The sequence below is a fragment of the Cottoperca gobio genome, chromosome 17, assembly GCF_900634415.1.
Source record: "Cottoperca gobio chromosome 17, fCotGob3.1, whole genome shotgun sequence".
Classification (NCBI taxonomy): Eukaryota; Metazoa; Chordata; class Actinopteri; order Perciformes; family Bovichtidae; genus Cottoperca; species Cottoperca gobio.
Genome location: NC_041371.1, coordinates 8,723,541 through 8,749,551, shown reverse-complemented (window position 1 = coordinate 8,749,551; position 26,011 = coordinate 8,723,541). Strand labels below are relative to the sequence as shown.

The 26,011-nt window shown below is 38.9% G+C and overlaps 1 protein-coding gene across 1 annotated transcript; it reads right to left on the bottom strand.

The window, feature by feature from the left end:
- Positions 1 to 39: 39 nt before the first annotated feature.
- Positions 40 to 26,011, bottom strand: pth1r (parathyroid hormone 1 receptor). Its single transcript, XM_029453296.1, has 13 exons — positions 25,958 to 26,011; positions 21,428 to 21,530; positions 15,160 to 15,270; positions 14,786 to 14,907; positions 11,110 to 11,204; positions 9,196 to 9,382; positions 6,983 to 7,136; positions 6,533 to 6,593; positions 5,177 to 5,243; positions 4,934 to 5,028; positions 4,459 to 4,600; positions 4,080 to 4,121; positions 40 to 3,992 (listed from the first exon to the last, which is right to left on the bottom strand). Exons 1-13 carry the CDS (start codon positions 26,009 to 26,011, stop codon positions 3,630 to 3,632), a joined length of 1,596 nt encoding a protein of 531 aa, XP_029309156.1. The 3' UTR covers positions 40 to 3,629.

The following is a 26,011-nucleotide window of genomic DNA, read 5'->3' as shown; positions in this document are numbered from 1 at the left end:
GTCTTCTTCAGAATCATGAAAGTTGCAAGAATATCAGAGTACAGTAAAATTACAGATTTATTGTCTTATTCACAATTCACTGATTAACATTAGATACCAGAAAACACCGTACTATTTTATTCTAAGTTTACACTGATATCTACAACGTGCCCTAAGTCACTACAGAGTGATGAGAAGGCGAAATGCGTCTTAGCTAACACGGCCCACATACTGTAATCTAAAGCATGAAGACCAACGCTGACTCCACTTTTCGGCACGAGATAAATAAAAGACAACCACACACATGAGAGGTATTTGAAAACAATGAATTACAACATTAGCTCTATGATTATTGGCCTTATTGTACACATGATTCCAACACACAATCATTTTACATGATACAATCAGAACAAATTACTGTATAATAGGGTATTAAAGTGCTCCACATATATTTTTTTATAAACAATTTTCATGTTCCGATACCGGCCACTTTTTTAATAAAAAACTGTCTTACACAGAAGTTACATAACGACCATCTCAGTCAACTGCATTTTTTAATACTGTACAACTGTTCTCCTGAAGGGCGTACAAATCTCCAGAGTTGTGAGTGATGCACTAAATACCAGCTAAAAGGATCCAGTTAAATATTAAAAAAAATCTTTAGAGATAATATGATACTGTATTATCAAGTGACAGCGGTTTCCATCTCCCTCAGTCTTTTCCTCTTTCCATCACGGTGGCCTGCAGCCACCTGTAATTAGTGTTGTAGTCAATACACTCAACCGCAAGTCACAATAATGACCGATCCCCATGGAAATGTTCAAGTTGGGTCCAAAAAGCACTTCTTAGATTTCCACTGCTAATTGTTGGTTGTTGTAGATTGTTGTATATTTTTCCTATTGCTATGAAAAGACCCAAACCATCTCTCATTTCTTTCTAAATATTTAGGTTACATATATTCATGTTTTTAAAGCCTACGTAATTTCAATAAAAAGCACAGCAATGTAACTTTTAGCAAACGTTACTCAAACAAGAGTAAATCGCACTTTTGTTTTTGTTGGAGACTATTTATTAGCTGCAGATTATTACACATTCGATGTGCTGGTGAGTATTTACGCACCCAAGAGGTGTTTGTGAGATTGACTCGTGAATGAACTACAGTGATCGTAGTGATGCAGTCAGCCTTCGTATTGCGTTTTTAATCATTTTTAGTCAACACTAGAGGTGTATGACGCAGAGGAATAAGCTATATGAGACGACACTCTCTGTATTTTCATGGGATTTGTTGAGGATAAGAAACATAATAGGATATTACCAGACTTATCCTTTAAAAATCTACTTGATGGGAAAACAGGGGAGACGGTTTGTGATGTTGTCTGATTTATTTAGTAAAAATGTGAATTAACTTTAGATGCAGTGTAAACCTGCTGGACGGACTTGTAGGAAAACACTGGAGCAAGCCAAGCTTTAACCTTTTAAAACGAACTCAAGCACACACCTTAATGGATGTAGCATCAGGTGGGAAACAACTGGGAGCGTGATTCAGTCATTTTGCAGTCAATAAAAGAACAAAACAGCAGGATGGACAAGGGATCCTGGGGATCACTATTGTAAAGATGTAAAGAAATATGGGTATAATATTAGCTTTGGTCACTAAGGAAAAGTAATGTGAGGTATAACTCTATTTAGCTGAATCTGATCTAAATCACATCAGATATATTCGTCCAAACCAAATAGCAACATATTTAGCACTTGAGACCAAAGTCCAAGTAGAGCAACACAACTGCCTTCAATATTAATGGTGTCGGTGCGTTGTTACTAAGCGACGGATTTGAAACTTAAATGAATCTTAGTATTTTTAAAGAAACTTCAATCTGTGTGGGCGCTCTCAACACTTTTATCTTGACATTTCCCGACACTAACTACCAGTAGCAGATACTTTTTTTTTTTGAGAGATGGTGATTTTAAGACTTTTGGTCATCGTAAACAAGATGGTGGATGAAAATACAAAGAAATACTGCAAAACAACTTTTTCTCTCGCAGCGTGTCACGCCTTTTCTCTTTGGTATAACAGATAATGTCACCTAACCAGCAATCCAAGTGCTGTAAATGACAATTTACAGAGAATAAAATATCTTGCGGAATGCTTCATTAAATGCTAGTTTAGTTTAAATGCCCTCTGTCACCTGTAAATATATCCGGCAATATATATTGCAATATTGCAAACATTCCGTAAACAGACATGGAAAAAAACAAAACATTGAAATAGCTTTATAACACATGAACACTATTAGCTCACAATTAGAATGTATTTCTGATCTTTGTAAACATTGTGACTTGTATATACATCAAAAAGCAGCATAACCCTGGACCATCTGTAAAAATGAATGTGTGTTATTCATTTCTGGGTTTTTCCTTCATATCCACCACAAATGTCACTCTTGGAATTCCAGCGGAATTTGAGATTTCCTTGGAATCCTCATTTAATTAACATTCGACTGGAATATATGAGCGTTACCTGAACCCTGTGTTTTTAAAAGGGGTCTCGTGCTTCGAAAACTGTGTGGGAACATATGATACCTTTTAATAAAGTCCTTCTTTACCTCAACTAACGCTGACTCCAACGCTGAAGACGGAGGCAGTCTTCAAAAAGAGATATTCTTACTTTGGCATCATGTTGTGCGTGCATGTGTGTGTGTGTGTGTGTGTGTGTGTGTGTGTGTGTGTGTGTGTGTGTGTGTATGTATGAGACAGGGTATTTTTGGAGACAATTTGAATATGAAACATTCATTTGAACTGTTTGAAATCTGTTGTAATTAGAGAGATGAATACTGGGTTTTTCTAAACTGCAGAAACTGTACAACATGAAAAATAAAATTAAAAAATGAACACAGCCTTATATTACATACCAACACCCTCAGAGAAATGCTGACCAAGCGAAAAACACCACTTTAAAAGTATAAAAATAGGTGTGCAACAACAGAGGACTTCAATTACCTGAGTACCTTCCCTTTTACACTGAAGTGGATTCACGTCAATGCAAAACAAATGAGATACCATGCCAGAAAGCATGAACAGATGCCTCAAAATAGTAGCATTAAAAGTTTTTTAAGATGACCCTACACTTACTTAGTCTAATCACGCTGACTTAATCCGAAGACTTGCTGTTGAAATTGCCCACATGTGTCACTAAGTACACTCAAAATCCCCCTGGCTTTACATATGTGATTAAGGCTGTTCCTGGCAAATACTGTAACTTACTCCAGTTTGATTTATGCACAAGAAAGGAAACCAAAATCAAGAAAACAACTTGTTGTGGAAGTGGAAAAGAAATAAGAAACAGCAGTCCGTTTTCATCCTTTTGCACATTCACTGTGGCAGGTGGTTGGTGAAAGAGTTGAGGGAACTCTGAGGGTCATCATCCCTCATTGAAAGGCGGCTCAGCTCACAAAAGTGATACACCTTCATGCCTTGAGCCTCATCTGTCGGCAATGTCCTGGCTTGAAACTGGCAGTGTTGCATGCAGTCGTCCCCCTTCAGACCATCCTGAGACTGTTTCATGATTTTCTTCCAGTTTTTATCACTACACACACACACACACACACACACACACACACACACACACACACACACACACAGCGGCCTGGAGGTCACATGACTGTCTCCCTCTCCTCCTCCACCACAGGTGAAGGTTTCTCGTTCTCGCAGGGCCGTGTGTGAGCCGAATGCTCCTCATCAGGAATGTGAAGCTCCTGTCCTGATGAGGGTATAGAGTTCTCAGAGACAGAGCCGTTCTTAACGTACCCGGGGAGGTTCCTGTGCCCGTTCACAGGCACCGGTCCCAGCCTCGTGGTGAGGTGGAGGGCCAGCGGTCCTCTGGCAGTGACGTTGGTAACACTGGTGTGTGACACCATCGGGCCATAGCTGTAAGTGTTGCTGCCGCTCCGTGCTTTCCTTTTGAAGTCCAGGGCCAGAGTCCTTCTGCTCCAGGACTTTTTGATCTCAGCTTGCACCTTGGAAGATAATAAGTTAATTAGCCATGTAGGAGCTTAAAGATCAAGCAAGAGTTCTTGGTGTAAAATGCAAAACTGAGTGCTTACCTCCCCATTGCAAAAGCAGTATATAATTGCAACTAAGAATCCCTGGAAAAGAGTAGAGAAAGATTTTCAGGCCAGTAAACATGACATTTTAGCTGTATAATTAAACATGTTGAATGGTGTTTTAAATAATCAGCCATCCTCTCCTCCCTCTCTCATCTTTATCTTGATTAAGATCTAACCACAACCAAATATCCCAACAGTAAGCAGCTATAGAAGATAGGCAACTCAGTATTCTTCGGAGAGGTTGGCAATCTTTTACACTTGTAAAATCCTGATCAGGTCGTTAGATTTGTTCAATTTGAAAGGATACAATATTATATTTATGGGGACTCTCAGGGCTAAATGAGCATTTCAGACATTTCTACCACAGCAGCTTTACCTGGAAGGAGTTGAACAGCATCTCATAGTGCATCTGTATCAGCCAAGGAACTCCAGACACCTCTGTGTACGGCATGGCATGGAATATGATGTAGTGGACACCAAAGAGTGGCATCAGCACCAACGTGGACTTCAACAGTTTTCTGTAAGCAGTAACAAAACTTTCATAAATTTCATAAGCTTGACAAAATACTATACAGTTTATAAAGCTTAAAGAGTAACTGAAAACAACGCTTAAAAATTGTAATAGGTATTTTTCATCATTTAATAGCCTAAATCTTTAAATGAAAACATTCTGACTGACCAGGTGATGATAATAACGAAACGTTGCGGCCTTACTTTGGTTCATTTGTTCTCATGATGCAAATGCAAACAGAGTAAATACATTCATGGTCTAATCACGCTGGCAGTGACACATATAGTACACCATATGATGAATGAAGAGGAGCAGAATGTTGCACATTTGAACTCAGTACCTGTACTGTTGTCTTGTGTCACACCTGCCAGCATTTGTTTCTCGTAGCTTAGTTGCCAAGACTCTGATGATGTTCAGAAATAACATAAAATTAACCTGGAGACAAAATAGAAAGATAATGATATCAGTAAGTGTGATTGCAAACATAATAAGATGTTATCCAGCTGTAATGTCACAGGTGCAGTTCAACACTGTTATTTCTTACTCAGCAGGGGAAATGTACAAGCAGTGAGAGCATACTCACCACTATAGCCGCCAGAATAGGCACTTGATATATCCATTTCAAATTGCCTGCACTCAAGTCCCAACACCTGCAGAAGATAAACAACAACATAACAAAGATCAGCAAGAGACGAGTACAAATCAAGCTGCCAGGTGTAATGTTCCAGGATCCACACTGGTGTCTCTAATGATCTCTGACATCGTTTCACGAAATGATAGGATTTAGACAACACATTCACGCCCCTCTGCCGTATTGATCTGACGGTTTCAGACAAGTAAATACGAAACCATAGAGAAATTAATTCAGGTCATTTCCACATCAAGCCCCCTTCATGTTCAAGGGCTTTCACACTTCTGAAAAAAGCTTTTTAATTTACCCCATGGCAGTAAAATAAGAAAAAATGTGTTCATTTCGTCCACACGTGGTTAACTAGGGATCCAGCTATCAATGAGGACACTGAGGTAACCTCCTTTGTGTTTTTATACCCCCTATTTTGGTGGCCTTTAGTGGCAAAATTCACAGATTTGTGGACAAAAAGCATTGATAGTGCGTCAGTAATAAGTAACGTGGTCTAATCTAGATACACGTCATTTAGTTGTGGTTACTATCATGCTTGGTTTGTTTTCCTGCCCGAAAAGGCACAGAGTGGAGCTGCTCTCCCGCTAAATGAAAAGTGAAACATGTGGTTTACTTCCACTGGACAGCTGCTGGGTACCAGCTTAGCCGTAAGCTCTCAGCACCAGAATCCTCAATGTTTGACTGTGGTACAGTACCAATGTGGAGACTACCGATAGTCTCCGTGAGAAGGGGTTAAGGGGCCCGCCAAGTTGGTTAGAGGCAGTTTTTTCTCTAAAAAGGTGAATCCACTTGAATTCTTCTCATCTTTTAAACCTGTCCTCAAGCTTTGCTACAGTTCATGGCATGTTTGGTAAACAGGAACTGTGAAGAATACCACATTTTTAGACTTCTTGAAACGTAAATCTGTGTGAAATGCTGCAGCCTGGTATGGATATGCATATCTGTTGAAGGAGGCTTGCTACAGATACCACATCCAGATGACCAGCAGAATTAAACTGCTGACACAAAATGTACTTACATCTCTAAATGTACCAATATGTGTACGATCAGTACCTCGCACCCACTGCCATCCGGGCGCAGGTAGCCTGATCCCCGCAGCCATTGCTGCCTTAAACAACAGGCCGCGCTGAGTGTGTGTACCTGTATACCTGTCATGTGTGGTGCTGTTTGTCTTCTGTGTTGTTCGTTGTATATTGTATGTATACTGTGTACATGTACAGTGCCGTGAAAATGAATTTCCCCCTGGGGACAATACATCTAATCTAATCTAATCTAATACTTTTTATACAGATCACTTACTCTGTGTCTGCAAACGTGGCTCTCATAGTTGCCCAAACTGTCACAACCATAGCTGGTACTCCTGAGAAATAGAATAAAACAGATTAAAATTGTTTTGATAAAAAAGCCATCACTATAAGAATGATTCTATAAATCCATAATTTGCCCATATTGGTAGAACCCGGGTAGCACAGCATCCACATTGTATGCGCTGTGCTTATGTAACGTATACGCACAGTGTGTACAATGCAGGAACTGTAAAGCCCATATTCATGCGATGTTTTTACAGACACAAGTCATTCTCCATTGTCCTCACCTACTTATAAAATACATAATTAGAGATTTGACAGCAGCTAATTAGACCATGAATTAAATACCTTACATATTTAATGTTTTAATTCGCATGGTGCGAGTCCACTACTTATATTGTAATCACGTGCATGCGTAGAATTTAAATAAAACATAACTCACCCCATCCAATCAGAGTAAATCCCCATAGATACTTTCTGTCTGAGAAGAAGGTCATAAAGATGAGGCTGTGGAGGTACAGACCCTCCACAAGGATCCAGTAGTAATTTGTCGCAAGAAAGTACAAGAATAAGGTCACAACCACCTTGCAGCCAATCTATAAACAAACAACAGACTTAATCAATACCCGCACCAACAAAAAAGTCTCACTTTTCGATCACTTTTTGCTGCTAGAGACCTCAGTGGACCGAGAAAGACCTTGAAAGTGGATAACGTCCCTCCAGTTTTCAGATCTTTAAATTGGCTTCCTGCACGTGTCAATGCATTGATTTTAAAATACAGAGATGCTCCTGGCATTGATGAATCAATCGCCTCACTACTTCACCACTGAACACCTCCATCTTTGCTGACCATCTACTTCTGCCAGACACAACCTTGTATTTGTTGGAGACTGTCGAAACATCACTTTGATTAGATAGAAAGTGAGGTAGAGTTTCAAACATACAGCGTTCAATAATCAGTATATAAAAAAGCATTTTCTTGCTGAGCGTGAACAGAGCCTGTGAGGACTATAATTGTAGTGATTTGCATACAAAGATTTACATATTTTAAATGGGATTAGTGGCTGTTATTTCTCTCAGTGTTGAGCCATCATCTTCACGTTTAAGCCAAAGCTTTATTCTGAGCTCATGTTTAAAAGTGCTATTGCTATTGTTAAATTGAAAATAATTTAAAAACATTTTCCAAACGAGTATCTTAGAACTGTGCCTTTAATATACAACATTACATTTTGATTTGGTCTTGATATAGATTGTTTTTGTTTAAACAGAGAATAAATCAAGTCTATGCAAGTCAATTTGATTTAAATAGCCCATAACCCTAACCCTAACCCTAACCCTAACCCTATATCCACAATCTGTCTTTTGGAGAAATTCAATTCGGATAAGGAACGTCCCCAAAAAAAACCTTTCATTTTCTTTTAGTTTTGACAGAATGTGTAGAAGTCCCAGAAGTCAATACTAATTTAGTCAGCCATCGATTCAGCTTCACTTAAAGTCACTGTTGTCCAGCTTCAGCTGTTGCTGCTGTATTGTCACGCCATGATTATTAGAAACCAATTCCTCTCAGCCCTCCTTTTCTCCATACTGATTACCTTTCTTATAATTGTCATCTCTATCTTTTCTCATCAGTTTGTATTCTAACAAGCATTGTTGGGCTACTGCAGGGGTTTTGTCACGGGGACATTTGGACATTTTTATCATCATATTCTTTTTTTCTTACTCTGCCGCTTATTAAATTCCTGTCAGATGCTCAGGACATAAAATACATTTGTTTAGTCAGACGGGTTGATCAAATTATGATGACTGTACAGTCAAAGTCAGCAAATTAAATTAAATGTGCAAATGAAGGGTAAATAATTCAACCTAAGCTTAGCACTAAACACTGTCTACAACCTATTTATCCAGATCTACACAGACTTTACATTCTTATTGACATATCTACAGTCATTTTAGGATAAAGCCCAAAAGGTTTTGAAAAAGGACCAATTTCCATGTTCATCAGGATGCTTGTTTGCTACATACACTGTGGAACACACAACAGTATACAGAAAGCAAAAGGCACAAACATTTCTGTTCTTTAATTGCGTCGTATATATATCACCTACTTTAATGATGCAGTTTTAATCCAGTATCACTCAATTTGGAGAGCCAGGATACTGTAAGTGTCCACAAAATATATGGCGCAAACTGTTTGTTTACATATTAAAGCGTGCATGATAAATACTAAAGTCGTTACCCAATTTCTTTTTACCTGACTCTGAAAGGGAAAGCCTTGGAGGCCTAGTAAAAGCTTGGCGTGGTGACAAACAGTGCCGTTTATTTGCTCTAGCATTGGAAAAGCAGGTGAGACTTTGCAAAATATCACTTCCTCTTTGGAAGCAGAACGTTTACCGCCAAACTACACGACAAGTCAAATTATCTTTGCATGTAACACAATCACACGAGGATGATTCCTGTTATGACTTTGGAGAAAAACTGATTCTTGGCTAAATGGCTTCTACATAATTCGACTGCATACTGCATGTCACATTAAAAAAAAAAGTACATGTGTCTTGTTATAACATATAAATCCTCTTTAAAAGATATTTTCAGTGAGTGATTTTACTTCTATTTGTTTCTCTTTAAGGACAGAGTGTGCAGTGCTGGTGTACTTACAAACTGTGTTTTGTTGGCTGGCGGAGCCTCAGTGATGGACTTGAGGTCTTCCACTGTGACTCGTTCCATGTTCTCTAAGGCTGATCCAGAGTAGAGCACAACATCTTTCACGAAAATACTGATCGCTCTGAGCATGTAGGACACAAATAGGTGCATGTGGATGTAGTTCCTGGTGCAGTGCAATCGTCTAGGGAGGAAACAAACAAGCGCGGCAAGGTCAAACGATAGATCCTTTGAAGATTGTGTGTGTGTGTGTGCGTGGGCACACCTTCATGTAAGTGTGTGTAAGTATTTTCACACACACCAACAATACCCATCCTAATTAGAGCCAGCTGAATTCCACGCTGACTATAACACATTCTTGAGATTTAGGGGCCTGAAACGTACAAATATTGAATTGCGCGGCTCAAAGTGAGCTGTAAAAACAAAATTGCAAGCATGTGTTGAGAAAAGCATGCAAATGTCCTTCCAGACAAGCACAAGTTTATCTGTCAAAAGTTCTTCCAAAACATCCTGTCTGAGCGTTTACTGCCTTAGGGGTGATGCTCCAGTATTGGAATTAGGTTGCTGGATGAATAGCTGTAAACATTACGTTGTTACAAAGTCGAAAAAGTATAGAAAAAGATCAAATAACTCGATGTTCATTAATTTTTTTATATCTTCTAAAAGCCAAGTCTAAATAAAATAACCTACTGCTAACCATCTTCTTCTAAAGCCTCATTAATGACCTGAATATTTGACAAACTACCCTGAGAGAGCTATTGATTTAAAGAGAAAAACTAATCTAGTGTACATTTCCCTGGTGAAAAACTCTGAACACAACTGCTAATGTGAAATATCCCTTTTCTCTCCCTGGAAAACATTTATGAGCTCTCCTGTCTAAAAGCTGACATGTTGAAGGGGAGACATGGCTGGAGTGCTCCGGAGCACAGAGCATGAATGTCAGAAGGGCCCATGGGATAACTTATTAAACTCATTTGGCCCATAGATTTCCTGGTGCCAGTTGGGAGTGTTCCTAAAGCTGTCTGACTGCCTGCCTGTATGTTAAGTCACGCTGTTAGGAACATTAGTAAACAGTGCCTTGACATCGATTCCTGATACTCCCCATGCTCAACAAAATAAGCAAATAATAACAAATGTGCCCTGAAATATGAACTAAACCTTGTTTTAGGGTTTTTCTTCAGTGAAGCACTGTTGTCATTAATGCAAGAGGGGGGTAAGAGAAGGCTGATATATATACAGCATCTATGGTTCATCCCTTTATCTCTTACACTCCTACAATAGGAGAAGCAAAGCTGTTCAAATGCAATAACTTAGCATTTTACTCTCAATTCTTCCCATCTTTGAAAGAACTTCCTTATCTTCTTTATTTGTTTCAGTGGAGGGAAGCAAAAGGCTTTGTAAGCTTGGTGGAATAACAAAAATCAATATCTAAGCTTTGGTTGTTTGTCATCTAAACCTGAACACCATGAAAATAACAAAGAAACTAAATGTCAGAGAATGGAGCGTATGTTACTGAAAGCCCGGAGGCAGATTCTTCTTCAAAGGTAGACATATCATAGTCTGTTAAAAGTCAAAGTAAAGGTCAAAGGCAATGTTTGATTCAGTTTGCATGCTTTATGTAGTTGCCGTGACGCAAAGTATACTCCATTGCATGCTTATACAGCTACGGCGAACTGAATGATTTCATGATAAAGCCATTAAGCCATCATGAAATTAAAAGGCTTTCTGCTACACTGTTTGTTTGCGACTGATAAGACAATTTCATTGTGCCATCATGACAGTAAACCTTTACACTCCGTTTCGATCCCTGGCTCTCCCTTCATTTGCGACCGTGTATCTAAATCCCGCTCTTGGGAGCCTCTGTGGTTGAAAGGATTAACTGGAACATTTCCAGTGACAACATCGACTCACCGGAAATATCCCAAGATGACGACGGCAACCATGAGTGATCCCAAAGAGATGGAGTACCCCACTGTGTAGATCAGATACAGGCGGTGAAAGACGTCCTGTTGGAAGAGCGCAGTTTGTTAGAACATCAACAGGGCTGCAAAATGGATAAAAGTTAAAAGTTCAATGTGTCAGATATGCAGGAATTTAAACTTAAAACATTAAACTAACATTATCAACAGAATGTGAAGAGGTAACAGTGTTGACGTGATGTCGAAGACATGTGTTGTGTTACAGAGATATCTACTGAAGTTAGCATGCTAACAGCTAGCGCCGCTCCGTCCAGTCTTGTAATACCACTTGTTCCTCTAGAGGTGATAGTGAGTCGCTGTAGCTGCAGTCTGCCCTCATACCAGAGGGAGAAGAAGTTCAGCTGTCTGACTCGCTTGTAAATATTACAACACTGCACTGCCACCGGGAAGACGGGACCAATGTGCGGGTCGTTTTCTAGTTTCTGCCACTTTGGATTTAGTCCAATAAACAAACTAACCTAACGTCACACAGACTGCAGCCCCGGTTAACATTAGTGCCCCAGTAAACACATGAAGACGTGAAGATTATAAGATCGCAGTGTTTTTTGACCGGCTCTCAGAGTTTTAACAGTTTTGTCGAATTTTGCATATTCTTGCCCACTGACTGACTGACAGACACATTACACAGGAGTACCGGTAAATACAATACATAATATAAAGAATAAATTAGAAAGCGATAAATATGCCAAACTACTACAACTAAATTATGAACATTAGAGATTGCATGGACCCAGTTTAGAGGTGCAGGTGGCTCTGAATTATACATTGAACCTTTAAGCATAAGGATTTGTGCTTTTGTAACATTACAACAAGTTAAAATTTTAGTGACCATATTACTTAAAGGCAAGTGATTTTTATTACAACAAGCATGTTTTCATAACGTTCGCACTAGATTTGGCATCTCTTCCCCAAAAATATCAAAACTTTTAAATGTGCCATTGCAACCTGCTGACAGAAATGTCCCAGGCACCCAGAAGTTACTGATGGAAACAACATTTGACATGGGTGGCAGAGCTGAGAAAAGCTGGATGGGGAAGTTTGATCTTTCAGTCGTGAGCAGGCAGCCAGAGGAGAGCCACTAACCAGACCTTCTGTGCGTCAACATACTGCAGGGGCCAAGAGCCCGGTGTGATGTAACCAGATACTCCACTGCTGTTATCATTTAGCATCAGGCTCCTGTGCCAAAAAAACGAGTGTCTAAGTTGTGGTGGTGGTCTGCGGCATGGCAGTTGTGCTGTGTGGGGCTTTCATTCGTGCACATGTATTTGTCATGAACTGCTGCAACCGCTCCCAAGGGAGCCCATCAACATAAACATCTGAAGTCAGAAAGAAACTGAAGGGCGCCATGATGAGGTAATGCCCACATCCTCTGCACCACATTCAAGCAGCAGAGAGGAAAATGTATGTGGGACATACAGCTGCTGTTTGTATCGTTTGATGACAAAAAATGAGTCAAAATCAAATCAATGAATCAACTGATTGCTCTCTTTCTCTTTGTCCCCTACTGGCAAAGTACAAAACGTTCTGTAACCACTGCAGAGCCACTAACATCTAATACAATAATAATACACCTCATTCATTTATAGGCATAAATAATGTTTTATATTCCGGATTATTCAAATACTTCAAGACCATAATTAAAATAAATACACCATAAAGATTCCTTAAGAGTCAGCAACATTACTGCACATAATGCAATTTTTACTTATACAAGAAAAGCGTGTACACACTAACGGCTGAGTGAGAGCTGTGTTTCCATTTATAGTCATTCTAGCTTTTTCTTACAATACCCAGTAGTCCTATTCACCACCAGTGTTACGTTCTGACATCCAACCCTCATACAGTGATAGAGAAACAAACTGAGAACAATACAGCAATCAGGGTCACGTCTACCTTTGTCAGTCACATGGGGATGATGGTAGTAAAAGGTTGCCTTGCTTTTTTTAGGAAAACAATTTTCTCAACATGCGCCGTGGTGTGATGGTGATGTCAGTGCCTATGGTATTTATGATCTGAGGTTTGACTCTCACATGATGGTTATGTTCGGATTTTATATTACAGATGATTGAGCGTAATTATAATGTTTAGGTATTAGAACATTAGTGGTCTTCCACAATCATGCGGCTTGCTTTATGTAAGTTGTGCTGACGCTGCGTTTGTAGCAAAACTCTGCGTGTGTGAAATGTAAGACCATTGTATTGCATAATGTTACAAAACACAACATGGGAACAATGGCTACTGATGGAGGCTGTTCTCCTGTTCAAGTAATGCACTTCAATTCGTATACAACTCAGGTAATCGTGAGCCAGGACAGGTAACATAGTATAAAGAGCAAATAAAGTCGGGATCCAAAAACACAGTACTTTCCAGGAGAATGCTGTTGAAACCAGAAGTCAACATTGACGTAACTACTGTACTTAAGTTACGCAAACCACACTCTTTTCCTTAACCTAACCAAGTAGTTGTGTTGCCTCGTGTTGCTGGATTCATAGAAAATCGCATGAAAAGTTATAAAATAACTTTTGTTGTATGAGGATATGTTTGAGTGATGGGTCAGGCATGAATCAAGGAATCATCCCCATATTAGCTGTGCTACTGTAATTATGAAATAACTGTGTTCTTCAATCATCAAAACATCAAATAACAATAAATAAATACAATTACATCACACAACTAGCCTCAGACTATTCAAGAATGTAGCCGGAAACACAAAACATACACACTAAGTACTTTGCTTGTGCTTATTCTGCAGCTATTTTCCATCGTTTGGTTCGGGTTGAAAGAGAATAATAATGCTGTAGTTGTAGCACACAATGATATTACAATGACAATACCTCCGTCTGTGTGGTCACATATTGTTTCAGTGAGGTCCATAAAGAAATAGCTGTCTGAGTTTGGTGTGAAAAGACTAGATTGAAAGCAGAGTGCTGATCTGAACCCCATCAAACACCTTGAGGACACCTGGGAGAAGCTGGAGCGCCAACTGTGAGCCGGTTCTTATCACCAATCATCTGTGCCCAATCTCAATGTCACATTTCGAAACCTGGCTCCAGGGATTTGCTCGCATTGAGCCAGGTTTCTAAATTCATCACATGTGGATGTTCAGCTGTCTGCATACTTTTGATAGTTTATTGCATATACATTTATAGCATTTACACGAGATGAATCTATAAAAGAAAGAAAGAAAAACAACCCAGAAATCTAAAGAAATATGTTGATTTAAAGGACTTCTTGTAGTCTGGTTACATCATCACCATGAAAGCAGCAGGACATGGACTCCTCTACATTTCTTATTATCAGTGTGTACTTGCTGTGAAGTCGCCTGTGAAGTTCAGTCATGATTGGCATTGCTTTCTAATACGTTTTGTCATTTGCAATTCAGACAATATGGCACTGCTCCATTTAGTTAATTGAAGCCTCATATTATCACAAAGCAACCACATTGCCATCCTGTCATTATCTTCTCGTCTATATATATAAAATGGTGCAGCAGTTGCCTAAAAGGCTGAATATTTCAAATGGATTTGATGCATTCACAAAAGCTATTATGGAGGAAGACACTGTAACTGTGACAATGAGCATGGAAATGGCGAAGAGACATATCTCACCTTTTCATGGCTATGGTTGTAATGGTAGAGGAATTTTGCACATTCGTTATAATTGGCCCACGTCTTGTTGGCTGTGGCCAGCTCCCACGTTCCGTTGTTGTCACACCTCCGGTATGCAAGTCCTAGACATCAAACAGAAAATTCTACTTTTAATTACAGTTTTGGGCATTTGTTTTCCAACACAATCAAATACTCAATCCTAAGCTTGCGTTTTAATTGGACCTGCAAAATCGTCGAAATTGCAAAAGAGGTTTCAAAAGGAGCAAACGTTACGATTGTAGTATGCGTTAGCACCCGAGGCCTGGTGCTCTTTCAGCGGCCGAAAATGAACTTCAGGGTTTTAACTGCTGACTGTATACATGGCTAGTTCTTACCTTTATGGTTGAAGTCATGGATATACTCTGGACAGGCGGTTGATACAAGCTTTCCCGGAGGCCCTTCAGGCCAACAAACAATTCCGTCCCATTCTGGTGAGCAGAAACTATCTGCGGAGACAGAAGCAAAACTGACTTTTGAGACTAGAACCACGGAGTGCTGTTCCCCCTCAGCGCCACATGGCTGCTGGCATGTACAAGAGATGTAGTGCAGTATGTTTTCAAGGATTACGTTGTCCTTTAAAAAGTAGGCCAGGTACATGAACTTTACACAGTATGTAAATCAGCACTGTAGAGCAGCCTTGCAATCTGTGCTAAGTCTGACTGTAAATGAAACCTTTGTTGTGTTTAAGGAGAGCATGGGTCACCCAGAGAGCAAACTACCCATCTATTGTCATATAATTAAGACTTGCAAACATGGAATTTCCCGCATGCACATAACAAGTTGTCCATTGAATCTAGTTTGTTCATTAAGGCTTGTTTGTTGGTCCTGCTACATTGTTGAGAGCGTCATATTGTTTTAATGGCGTATGGAATTGGTTTTAGTATAGAGCTCATTAAAAAGATTTCCTGCAACACTGGCTGCATTGTTGTATTCTTAGTAGCCTATTATGGCAAAACTATTACTGCCTCTGCCAACCAGTGAAGTTGCAGTTTACAAATATCCAAAATGTCATTCTTTCATAACTTTATCTTATTAGATATCTGTGTCAATTTCTCATAATTAGCATATGAATTTCCGAGTTATAAGTTGGGACAACTCGAAAACATTATTATGAGATCGCTGGTGCGGAGGCATAATAAAAGTGTCATGTTAAGTAGCTTCATTTACTCTCTTTTTCTCCAATGAATCAGTTAATTGTTTGGTGTCTAAAATGACAAGACTTCATAGAAAATGCCAATATCACGCTCTCCAAATGTATTGTTCTGTCTGACCAACAATTTTAAAGAAATTTTGTTTGAAATAATATCAAACACAGAAAAATCTTCACATTTGAGAAGGTGGAGAAGCTGGAAACACGACATATTCTCCATTTTTGCTTGATTAAAAAACTCTAGTTATCAAAACTGATAATACATGATGATATTCATGAACACCATTTTTTAGCTTTCAATGTTGTTATCGGGGAGCCCTGGTGGTCTCGGAGTAATCTTCTGTCTGAAAACATAAAACATAATCATATGTCTTGTAGAATATCTCATCCTTTGTCATCTTTGCATTTCTTAATAAATAATCAAACCAATTTAATATAAATAAGAACTGTTATGACATCCTGTAATTATACTTCACACAGTGTTGTTTTAATTAAAGGATTGGCTGATCAAATGAAAAGTTCAATCAAAGTTTCACATTTTTGGAATTGTGGTGAGGAACATTTAGGATGTACAAGGTTGTCCAGCAATCAGTATAACATGCACGTCTCAGTATTTTCCTACATGATTGCTAACTCTGTGCCTTTCTGGAGATCGCAAAATCTCTGTCATCTTTTTTTCATTAAGAACGCACAACATGATCCTTTGTAATAATACATCTATACTTAGTTCAGACAAAGAGCTGCAGGTTCAAAGGGAAGAAAAATGCCATTTCCAAGTGTAGCGCTCCCTTAATTGTCAGCTAAACCGTGGACCTCAGACCTCCGATAGTGGGAGCAAAGTCCCTTTCCCCACAGATTCCTGGCAAAAGCCTCCCTTATGGCTTGGCATTTATGCTGTATTATTGAAAACATCTGCCCAACTTTGACCACTAATAAGTAGCTAAGGATAAAACTAAAACTATCCTCTCTTTGCAGTAGATCCATTATTTTCTCATTCCTGTAATCAAACCATAGAAAGAAACATCTGAAGCAATGACGACATGCTTTTTATTTGCCTGTCACTTGGAGCGCAAAATTAAAGAGCAGACTGAGTGGAGCTGACTGATTCCTACAGATCTCTGGTGGGAGAAAAACTGCGTTTAGTTTTGAAAAATCACACTGACCGCACATCCAGGGAGTAAAAGTAGAATTGCTGTTCACTTTTGCCATAGGTTTTATTACCATAGGACCACCTACTAACTGGCTTGAATTGGACACGGAACACAGAACACACACACACATATGTAATTTACCGCAAATGTCTTGACCATGGTTTAAATATAAACGTGACTATGGAGGGACTTTGGTAATAATGATGTCACTGGGGTTTTAAATACGGTTTTCTTTTCCCCCCAACTCGTTGGATTCTGACCTGCAGATGTCAGAACACATATTGCCTTTTCTCCTGATACATGCAACCTTTTATAATGATTGCTGATGTTGTTCTACGTGCAGACCACAAGCTTGAAAGCTGAGCTATTTTCACACTGCAAGGTCTGGGGCATTGGACCCACATCCCTCCACTGTCCTCTCCAGGCAAACCTCAGTGTTTCCCTCAATGAAAACCTTGTCTCAGCCACGTAATGGAGATTTTTTTGAGTATTTAAAGCACAAACGAGAAATAAAAACAAATAGATCAAATGTTGAAATACAACCAAAACTGAGTTTTTTTGGATCCTTTCTCTATGAACCTGGGATTGCACGCATATCAATTCATTACTCAGAGCAAATCCTACAGTTCACACCGGTATTTTAAAATAGTCATCACTCCACATCTCCTATAATAGTTCAGAAAACCACATGTTTATACAGTGCCAGAAAACAAAAACGCTGGGGGTGGTCAGGCTGGACACGAGGAAGACAAATATAGATGTAAAGCCAAAAAGTCCTAAAAAATGCACGCTAGATGCTATTCTCCGAGTTTACCTCAACCCCACAGATGTAAGGCCGCACCACAATACAAGTCCTAATGAACACTTCAAGGAAAACGTTTACATGGGTCACCAGAAAGTAATGCTTTCCTTGAACTTAATCTTAAATCTTTTGTACAGCCTTCTAAATTTTACTCATTACGCATCGCAGACAAACCACTTCCCAGATTTTAAATTATTTCCACATTACATAATTACAAACAAACAAACCAGATGAGACACTTAAGTTCAAATCAAGATGAAATGAAGTGAAGTCGAAGCAATTTATGTGCCATTAAGTAGCAATTCAAATCAAGCATGTTAAATGAGCACATATGTTCTTATCCAGGCATAAAACAACCACATCGGGGACTGTTTTCTTTTCTTTATTAAGGTAATATGTTTATTTTAATTGATTGAACAATGTGCAACCTTCCAAAAGAGGTCAGAGAACAGCCCCCACATATAGGATGATTCATATGCAGTGTGTATGCCAGCAGCCCCGGGTATGCAGGTCAGCTCTGACGTGTTAATGTACCCCCAAAACAGCATCTCGCATTTCACAGAACACCAGTCAGACACTCCTGATAGACTTCTTAGAGACTAGATTCAGTGTAAAAATCCTCCCTGATGTACAGGCACATGCCCATGAATGAGTGTAAAGTGCATATAGGGCTGCAACTAACTTATATTTATATTATTGAGTAATCTGTCAATACTCTTTATTAATTAATTTAGTATTGAACATGTAAAAAGTAAAATTGTCAAAAATGCCCATCTCCAGTTCAAGGTAACGTCTTAAAATAATTGTTTTGTCAAAACCCTGATTTATTTAACATAATTATTTATTTAAAATAATTGTAAACAGAGAAAAGAAGCACATACTCACTTTGAGAAGCTTCTAATATAATATTTGGCAATTTTCCTTGATAATAGACTAAACAATTAATCAATTAGTTCATTTGTTTTTAAATACTTTTTAGTCTATCAATTCATTGATTAATGAACTGATTGTTCCAGCTCTACACTGCATGGAGAAATGGCAGCACTTACACTGACTCCCATTTAAAATGAAAGGAGTAATTTGTCATTTCTATCTAATCTTGTAATCTTCACATCTAACACTTAGATGTGAAGATTGATACCACGTTTGTGTCTGTGCAGTTAATATGAGACTGCCACCAGCAGACTGTCAGCTAACCTTAGCATGAAGACTGAAAACAGGGGGAAACAGCTAACCAGGAAGTTACTGCTCCCGGCCAAGGAATATTCCATGACATAACCCCCCGTAAAACAACAATGTGTTGTTTGCACACTTCATCTTTTCTACAGATTGAAACAACACAATGTATTAATTAGTGAGTCTAACATCACCTTCTAAGAGGTTAAGATGTGTTGGTAGGTGGATTTTGTAATCAGTAGAAAGAGCAAGGCTAGCTGTTTCCAGTCTTTATGCAAAGCTGCTAATCAGCTGCTAACAAGAAATCAATGCATTTCCAAAATGTGCATGTGCGCCTCATATCAAAATGTAGTCATGATTGCTGAAATCTTTTTCTATAATTTGGTTTGAATTCAATCTACAAACATTATGTAATTGAAAATCAGCTGCAAATGTGCTAGGAGGTCGCTGGTGAAGTGTCAGGATGGATTATGCATGATGGTGGTCAGATACGTAGCACAAACTCTAATCTGAGAGAGACCTAATGTTTGACTGACTGCTCTGCCCTGCATCAGCATCTATGGTCATCCTGTTAAATACGCTTTGAGAAGAAGAACAGCGTTGTTATATAAGCGCTGGACTTCTCACTCAAGCTGCTGGCGCCTGCAGTTCTCAATAGTAGCAATTCTGTCGTATTTCTTTAAGTTAAATCAAATAGGGATTTGTGGACTTTTATCAAAACCACGTAAAAGTTGGGAAAACCACGCGGGGCAATATGTCACTAGTGGAAACGATCAACAAAAGCTTTTGTGTTCTCAGCCTGGAAGAAAACATTTTTAATCATGTGTTTCATTCACAAGGGGGTAGCGTTTTGAGGGTCGAAGAATTCAATGCGACCACAATGCACTGGGGTTAAAGAGAAAATAATATGATTGGTTTGGCTGTGGAATCCAAAATCCTCCTCTGAACAATCAACTGGGGAAATGACAGTAACCACAATGGGATACAGGAGATGCTGGGGTCTGCTGGAAAATCCTGCCCTCAGGACAGCCATAAATACACAAATACAGCCCCAGGAAAGCCACAGGGAGGACAAAGGAAACAGACCAGCGTTTTATAATGTAACCAAACTTACAGTACACATTCAACTGCGTGGTAACTGCTCCAAAACAACACTGAACATATGAGGAAAAAGTAGGAAAACAGTCTCTAAAATCTTCATCTATCTTGAATTTGTATCTTGTAGAGCGCTGCACATCAGCTGATAATCTCTCATCTTCTACAATCAGATTCAAACAAATCACCAATCACGTTCAATCAGGACGGCGAGGCGGTCTCTCTCACTTGTGATCACATGGTTTTGCTGCTGGCTACGCTGTTCACTCCCACTGTTCCTGGTAGACTTTACCTTTTGTGTTGATTGATTTGATTTCTGCCTCCACCACTCCAGCATTTTCCTGGTAATCATCTAACATCTTATTGGCATCCCCTGTCTTGTGTATTATGTGCACTTCAAATCTGTGTCAGTGGGGTTCTGCTCTGTTTATCCCCCCTGGGGATAAATTGCACTCCTCATTGATCCTCTTCTTCCAACTGGAATTAATTCGGGAGATCCCTCACAACCATTCTGTGGCGATAAATGCCTCGGTCTTTTTTGGCATTCTCAAACGCTTTGCAGGTAGTGGAAAATCAAAGCTAATGACGTTCGACCCTGCTAGCGCCTGAGCCCGTCAAAATCTCTTACATCCTTAATAATTAGTTTTCTAAGCAATGGTCGATATACACAAACTGTGATGGACAGGCTTTGTAACAATCCCACATCAACACTGTAATCCCTTTGTCAATCTGTTATTGCGTGAGAAAAATCTAAATCTGGTTAAAGGAGCAAAGATGGACAAAAGGCTACCAGCTTTTGAGTGATTACAGATACAGATTACAGACATCCTATAAATAGGATTAAGGATCTGGGATTTTTAGAATCACTTTCTTGCTATTCTTTAACCATGCCGTGTGGCTGCAGTCAGTCCACTACTTTGGTCCAGACTGAAATATCGAAACAATTATTGCATTGTTTGCCATGACATTTGTTACATGACCCCTTGAGCATGAATCCTACTGACTTTGGTCCTCTGGCTTTTCCTACAGCGCCATAATGAGGTCGAATTTTTATTCAATCCAGTTCGATAGAATAAGCATTATTATCCCCGGAGGGCAAATTTTGGTGCAGCAAAGAAACATGGGAGAAACGTACTGTACAACGCTAAGATGCTTAACTAAGATGGTGAACATGTTAACATTATACCTGATAAATCAACTTGACATTAGCGTCTTGTTCCGCTACTCACCAGGAACTCTGTGTTTGGACTTGATGTTCCCCTCACACTTCCGTTTGGCTCTGAACAACAGGCCTATCTGTTCGTCTTTCGTCAGCACATCATCTGCGTAAGCCTGCAAAATTAGAACATTTAATTGAGTTATTGAAAGGTAAATGGCGATGATGTGCAAGAATCATGTTGTAAACCCCAAGCTTCATCAATGAACAACACCGTAGAGCAATATGACAGTTTTTGATACATCCAAAAGAGGCCATTTCTTCAACTCAACGGAACATTTGTGGTCCCGTATGGATCTGAAACTAATGTTTCTCTTAGAATACAAATGTGTATTAAATGCATGAGTTGGCTCACAGTAAAACAAATATATGAGTTAATCAACAGTAAAGTGTTGTCAGGCAAAAGTATTCATAATCATCATCATGACTGAATTTACCCATTATCTAAAAAGGTGTCTGGGATTGAATTTAGTTAAGTTTAATATTTTGAAACAACTAATTAACCACAAGAAATCAGATGTTTTTAAAACATTTAAAAAAAATTATATTCAAAATGATTGATCCTTGCTTAATTTAAAATATATTTTTTTTTTGGGGGGGGGGGGGGGGGAGTTGGCAGTACTGTTGATTAAATGTTTTTATTTCCATGTTGAAAACATGACCCAAATCCATTCAGTTGCATTTCATTTGCTGTAGCAATGTTTGTTTAAAGTTACAATCTCTTTGGCACCTATGGCGTTGTAATTGCAGGTGTGTTCTTGGATGTCACTTCTCAAAGATCGCTGCTTGAGATTTTTCCTGGAAATGTTGCCACAGACACCCTTGTTCATAATGCTGCAAATGTAAAGGCTTTAATGAGCCATAAACTCAAAACACTATTGTGCTACCTCATTTGGCAATAGCTATTATATTTATTGAAATCATTTTCTTTCAAGGTTATTAATTTTGATTTTGGAACCTTTCTGACCATACACTCAATGTTGGATTGCCAACATGTGGTATCTCCAGATGAGACTTCCTCTTCACAGCTGCTTCACAACCCTCTAACCACTGCTCTTTGCATCCCTGGTCACAGCGCTGCAGGCAGCACGCTCTAAATCTGGTTTCCTTCTGTGAAATATTCCTGAAAATATACACTGCTGATATTTTTCTCAAACAGAATAAGAGGGAAAGCAACACGGTGGCCTGAATGTAAAACAGCCTGGTCCATCTGGAAGGTCAGATTAGATTATACTTTGACCACCCGTGTCCACCGGCTCATGAGAAAAGCGAGATCTTTTCTGTCATGACGCAAAACAAATGAGTTTTTCCTTGAATAAACAGTCTCAGTTCCACTTTTTGTTTATAGACCCTGCTTGTATTCCCGCGGATATATCCACGGTGTGTTCACTAATCAGACATGACAAAGTTATAACACTTTTTGAACATTGTGTTGGGAGTGGCGTGGTTCCTCAGGTGTGGTTTTTCCAGTCATGAAAACATTTTCCATTCTAATAGGTCACAGTGACTGGCTCGCTGTTTGCTCACGGATCACTTTTGGGCATTGACAAATGTGACTGTATTGAAAATGACCGCATTAGTTTTTGCCAGAGTGTGACAAGAAAAGTGGAAATTAAAACAATTCAAGGCCACTTCTAAAAACTAAAGCATAGCTCAGCGCAAAATAAATCATCAGGATTTTCTACGCTTTCATGGTGCATTGAGCCAATACTGCAACAAAATGCAATATGTGTCCTCACAATGAAACTTACGTGTATTGTATGTAATACAACGCGCCTGAAGGTATGGATAAAAACAACTCCCAGTCCGTTTTTCTTTTGGTTCAGTGATGCAGAGCAAACAGTACAAATTAAAGACAGCCGTTTGCTCAGAGCAGCTGACTCCCTCTCTGCAGTTGTATGGAGACTCATAATTGTACTTACTGTAAAGATGTTCTTAGGATATGAATATTATATTCAGTCCTGTAGCTACAATTTGGTGCCATCGAGACAAACTAGTATTTCTGAGTGACAATAAATGAAGAAAACCTTTTAAAAAGTGGATGATTATATGGTAATACTTGTGTTTGTTAAATTCAACAGCACGTAATTGTTAGTACAGACATTAATTGCGTACTAAATGTACTAAAATGTCAATACCAAAATGTACTTTTATCCAAAGTATCAAAGACTAAAGTAAAAAGTACTCATTATGCAACAGAATGACTCTTGTTTGGAGTGATATTATTACATATTATATTTTTGGATTATTATTTCTGTATAAGTAGCATTTTAATTTGTAGCAGCTCAAGGTGGAGCTGTCGGATATATTCAGTGGAGTAAACAGTACAACATGTCCCTCTGAAATGCAGTGAGGAAGAAGTATAAAAAGAGTAAAAAATGGAAACATTCAAGACAAATACAAATACCTTATATTTGCACTCGAGAACTTGAGTAAATAATATATCTTCCAGACTTTTTAAGCCCTCTCTGGTGCCTTTTTATAATCTAAAATAAGCAGCTAAGGAAATTCTAAATCTGCACGCCGAGAGAAAAAGTAATTTGGGAACAAAGACGTGCATACGTTGTCTCTGATGCAAGTGCCTCATTTGGTGATCTTAAAATTAAACTGTAAACACTGTGCCGTCTTGGATTCGCTGCACACAAAACCATAATACCTCAATCCATCAATATTTTCACTTCACTTTCAGCCCTGAAATAAGGATGTCCAGTCTGAGAGCTGAATACTGTTACAGAATGAAGACGTTCATGGCTTTGCACGGTAAACAACCACAGATGGAACAACATTTGACCGCAGGCGAACAAGGTTAGATACTACCTGTTTACTGTACTAACTATGCCAATATAGAATATTCCACTGAGCGCTTCTGAGACGGTCACACTATTTTCATCTGAATAAGCGGCTGGTGTTACTTTAGGTGAAAGCTGAAGCAACAGGAAACCAGAAACAGTGAGTCTGGATGGTAAACGGCTGTGAAAGGACAAGTGTCATTATCATGACAGCAAGTATAGTATCAGTGGTTTGGCATTTTTGTAATTGCAATTTTCATGGTTTGAATGGAAATGAAAACGCTCTTATTATATGTTACGGCTGTACAGTACTCTACTTTATATTATATGTTGCATGTTTTTTCATTAGGGTCTTTTTCACTTCAGTCAAACGCTTCAAAGTGGAGTGAAACGTCAGCCAGTTAACGACACTTCACTTACAATTTCCTTTTTTTACCTCACTTGTTTTGCTATTTTGTTTTACAAACCTGGTAAGTAACCAACAACTATCTTAACCTTTACAGCTCAGTTTGAGCCCCTGTGAAACATTAAACTAAAATGAGGCATGGAGTTTCAGGGGGGGGGGGGGGGATTTCTTCCTTAATCTGCAGACGCCACCTCACGGTGACATAGAAGAGTATCATTTTCCATTTTAAGAAGAGAATCCAGGGTAATAAGTGTGGCCCCAAGATTACTCCTGAAAACTATTCCTCTTCCACTGGCTGGACTCCAAACCTCCAAAGTAAACACAACTCTCACAGGGAGAAACATGGACATTCTTATTTACTGCATTTCATTCAAAACACAGTAATCTTTTTGTTAAACGTTATATGCATGTGTGCCAAAATGATAATTTGAAAAATACACACCATATAAATATGTGTGTTTTCATCACTGGTCGCTAGAATACAAACTCTACTTGAATAAACCACAAGTTTCTATTTGTCTTCGCAAACTGCGGCTTGATGACTTAAACTGCAACTCTATGCAGGGATATAAGACTAATATTGAGAGAACTGTTTTTAGGCTGGTGTGTCAAGACAGTGTTGAACCGCTATGACTTAATACTGACACTACATGGTATGTGAGTGAAGGTACTTTCACAGTTTTAGTTCTAATTCCACCATTTGGTTTCTATATTATTTTAGTAACTTAATGCTAGGTTGTATTTAGTTATAAAGGTTTAACTTGTCTGGTACCACAGATGTCTTCAGTGTTCATTTTTGAATATTTTCTAGATAAAAAACAAAAATGTAAATGTAAAAATGGAGTCATGTGGAAAGACGCCATGCATACATTGAGTGGAGACACTGGGTTTCCGGTACATTACCAACAGTCTTGATTGTGGACAGCCTTGCGCTTTTTCTTTTTTTTCAAGAAAGTTGTGGTTGACCAAAGTCATTTCCTGAAATGCCCTGCAGTGAATAAGAGAGTGAAATGCTGGAGCTTGTGAGGTAGACTTTCATTAGAAAGCACAAAGCAAAAAAAAGTTGAGTACCCAAAGCGCAAAAGCGCCGCTGAGTTTAAAGGCGTGTAATGATCTATAGTGCCGTCAACAATGGATTGTGAGTCAAAGTACAGCCCTATGATCGCATTAGTAGTGTCGCAGACCATGAACAAGTAGACGAAAGACTGAACAAAACTCATATTCGACCAGATGTTCAAAAAACCATGACAGCAGAGACTCGTGTGATTCTGAGCAAAAGGCTGATGCTTCAAATGGTTGTGACCTTCGCACTGACCTCAGTAAAAAGTTCAAAAGAAAATGTCTCTACCAAGATTGAGACGTCATCGTGGTGGTGCAGCTCCTTAACAATCACAAACAGCAT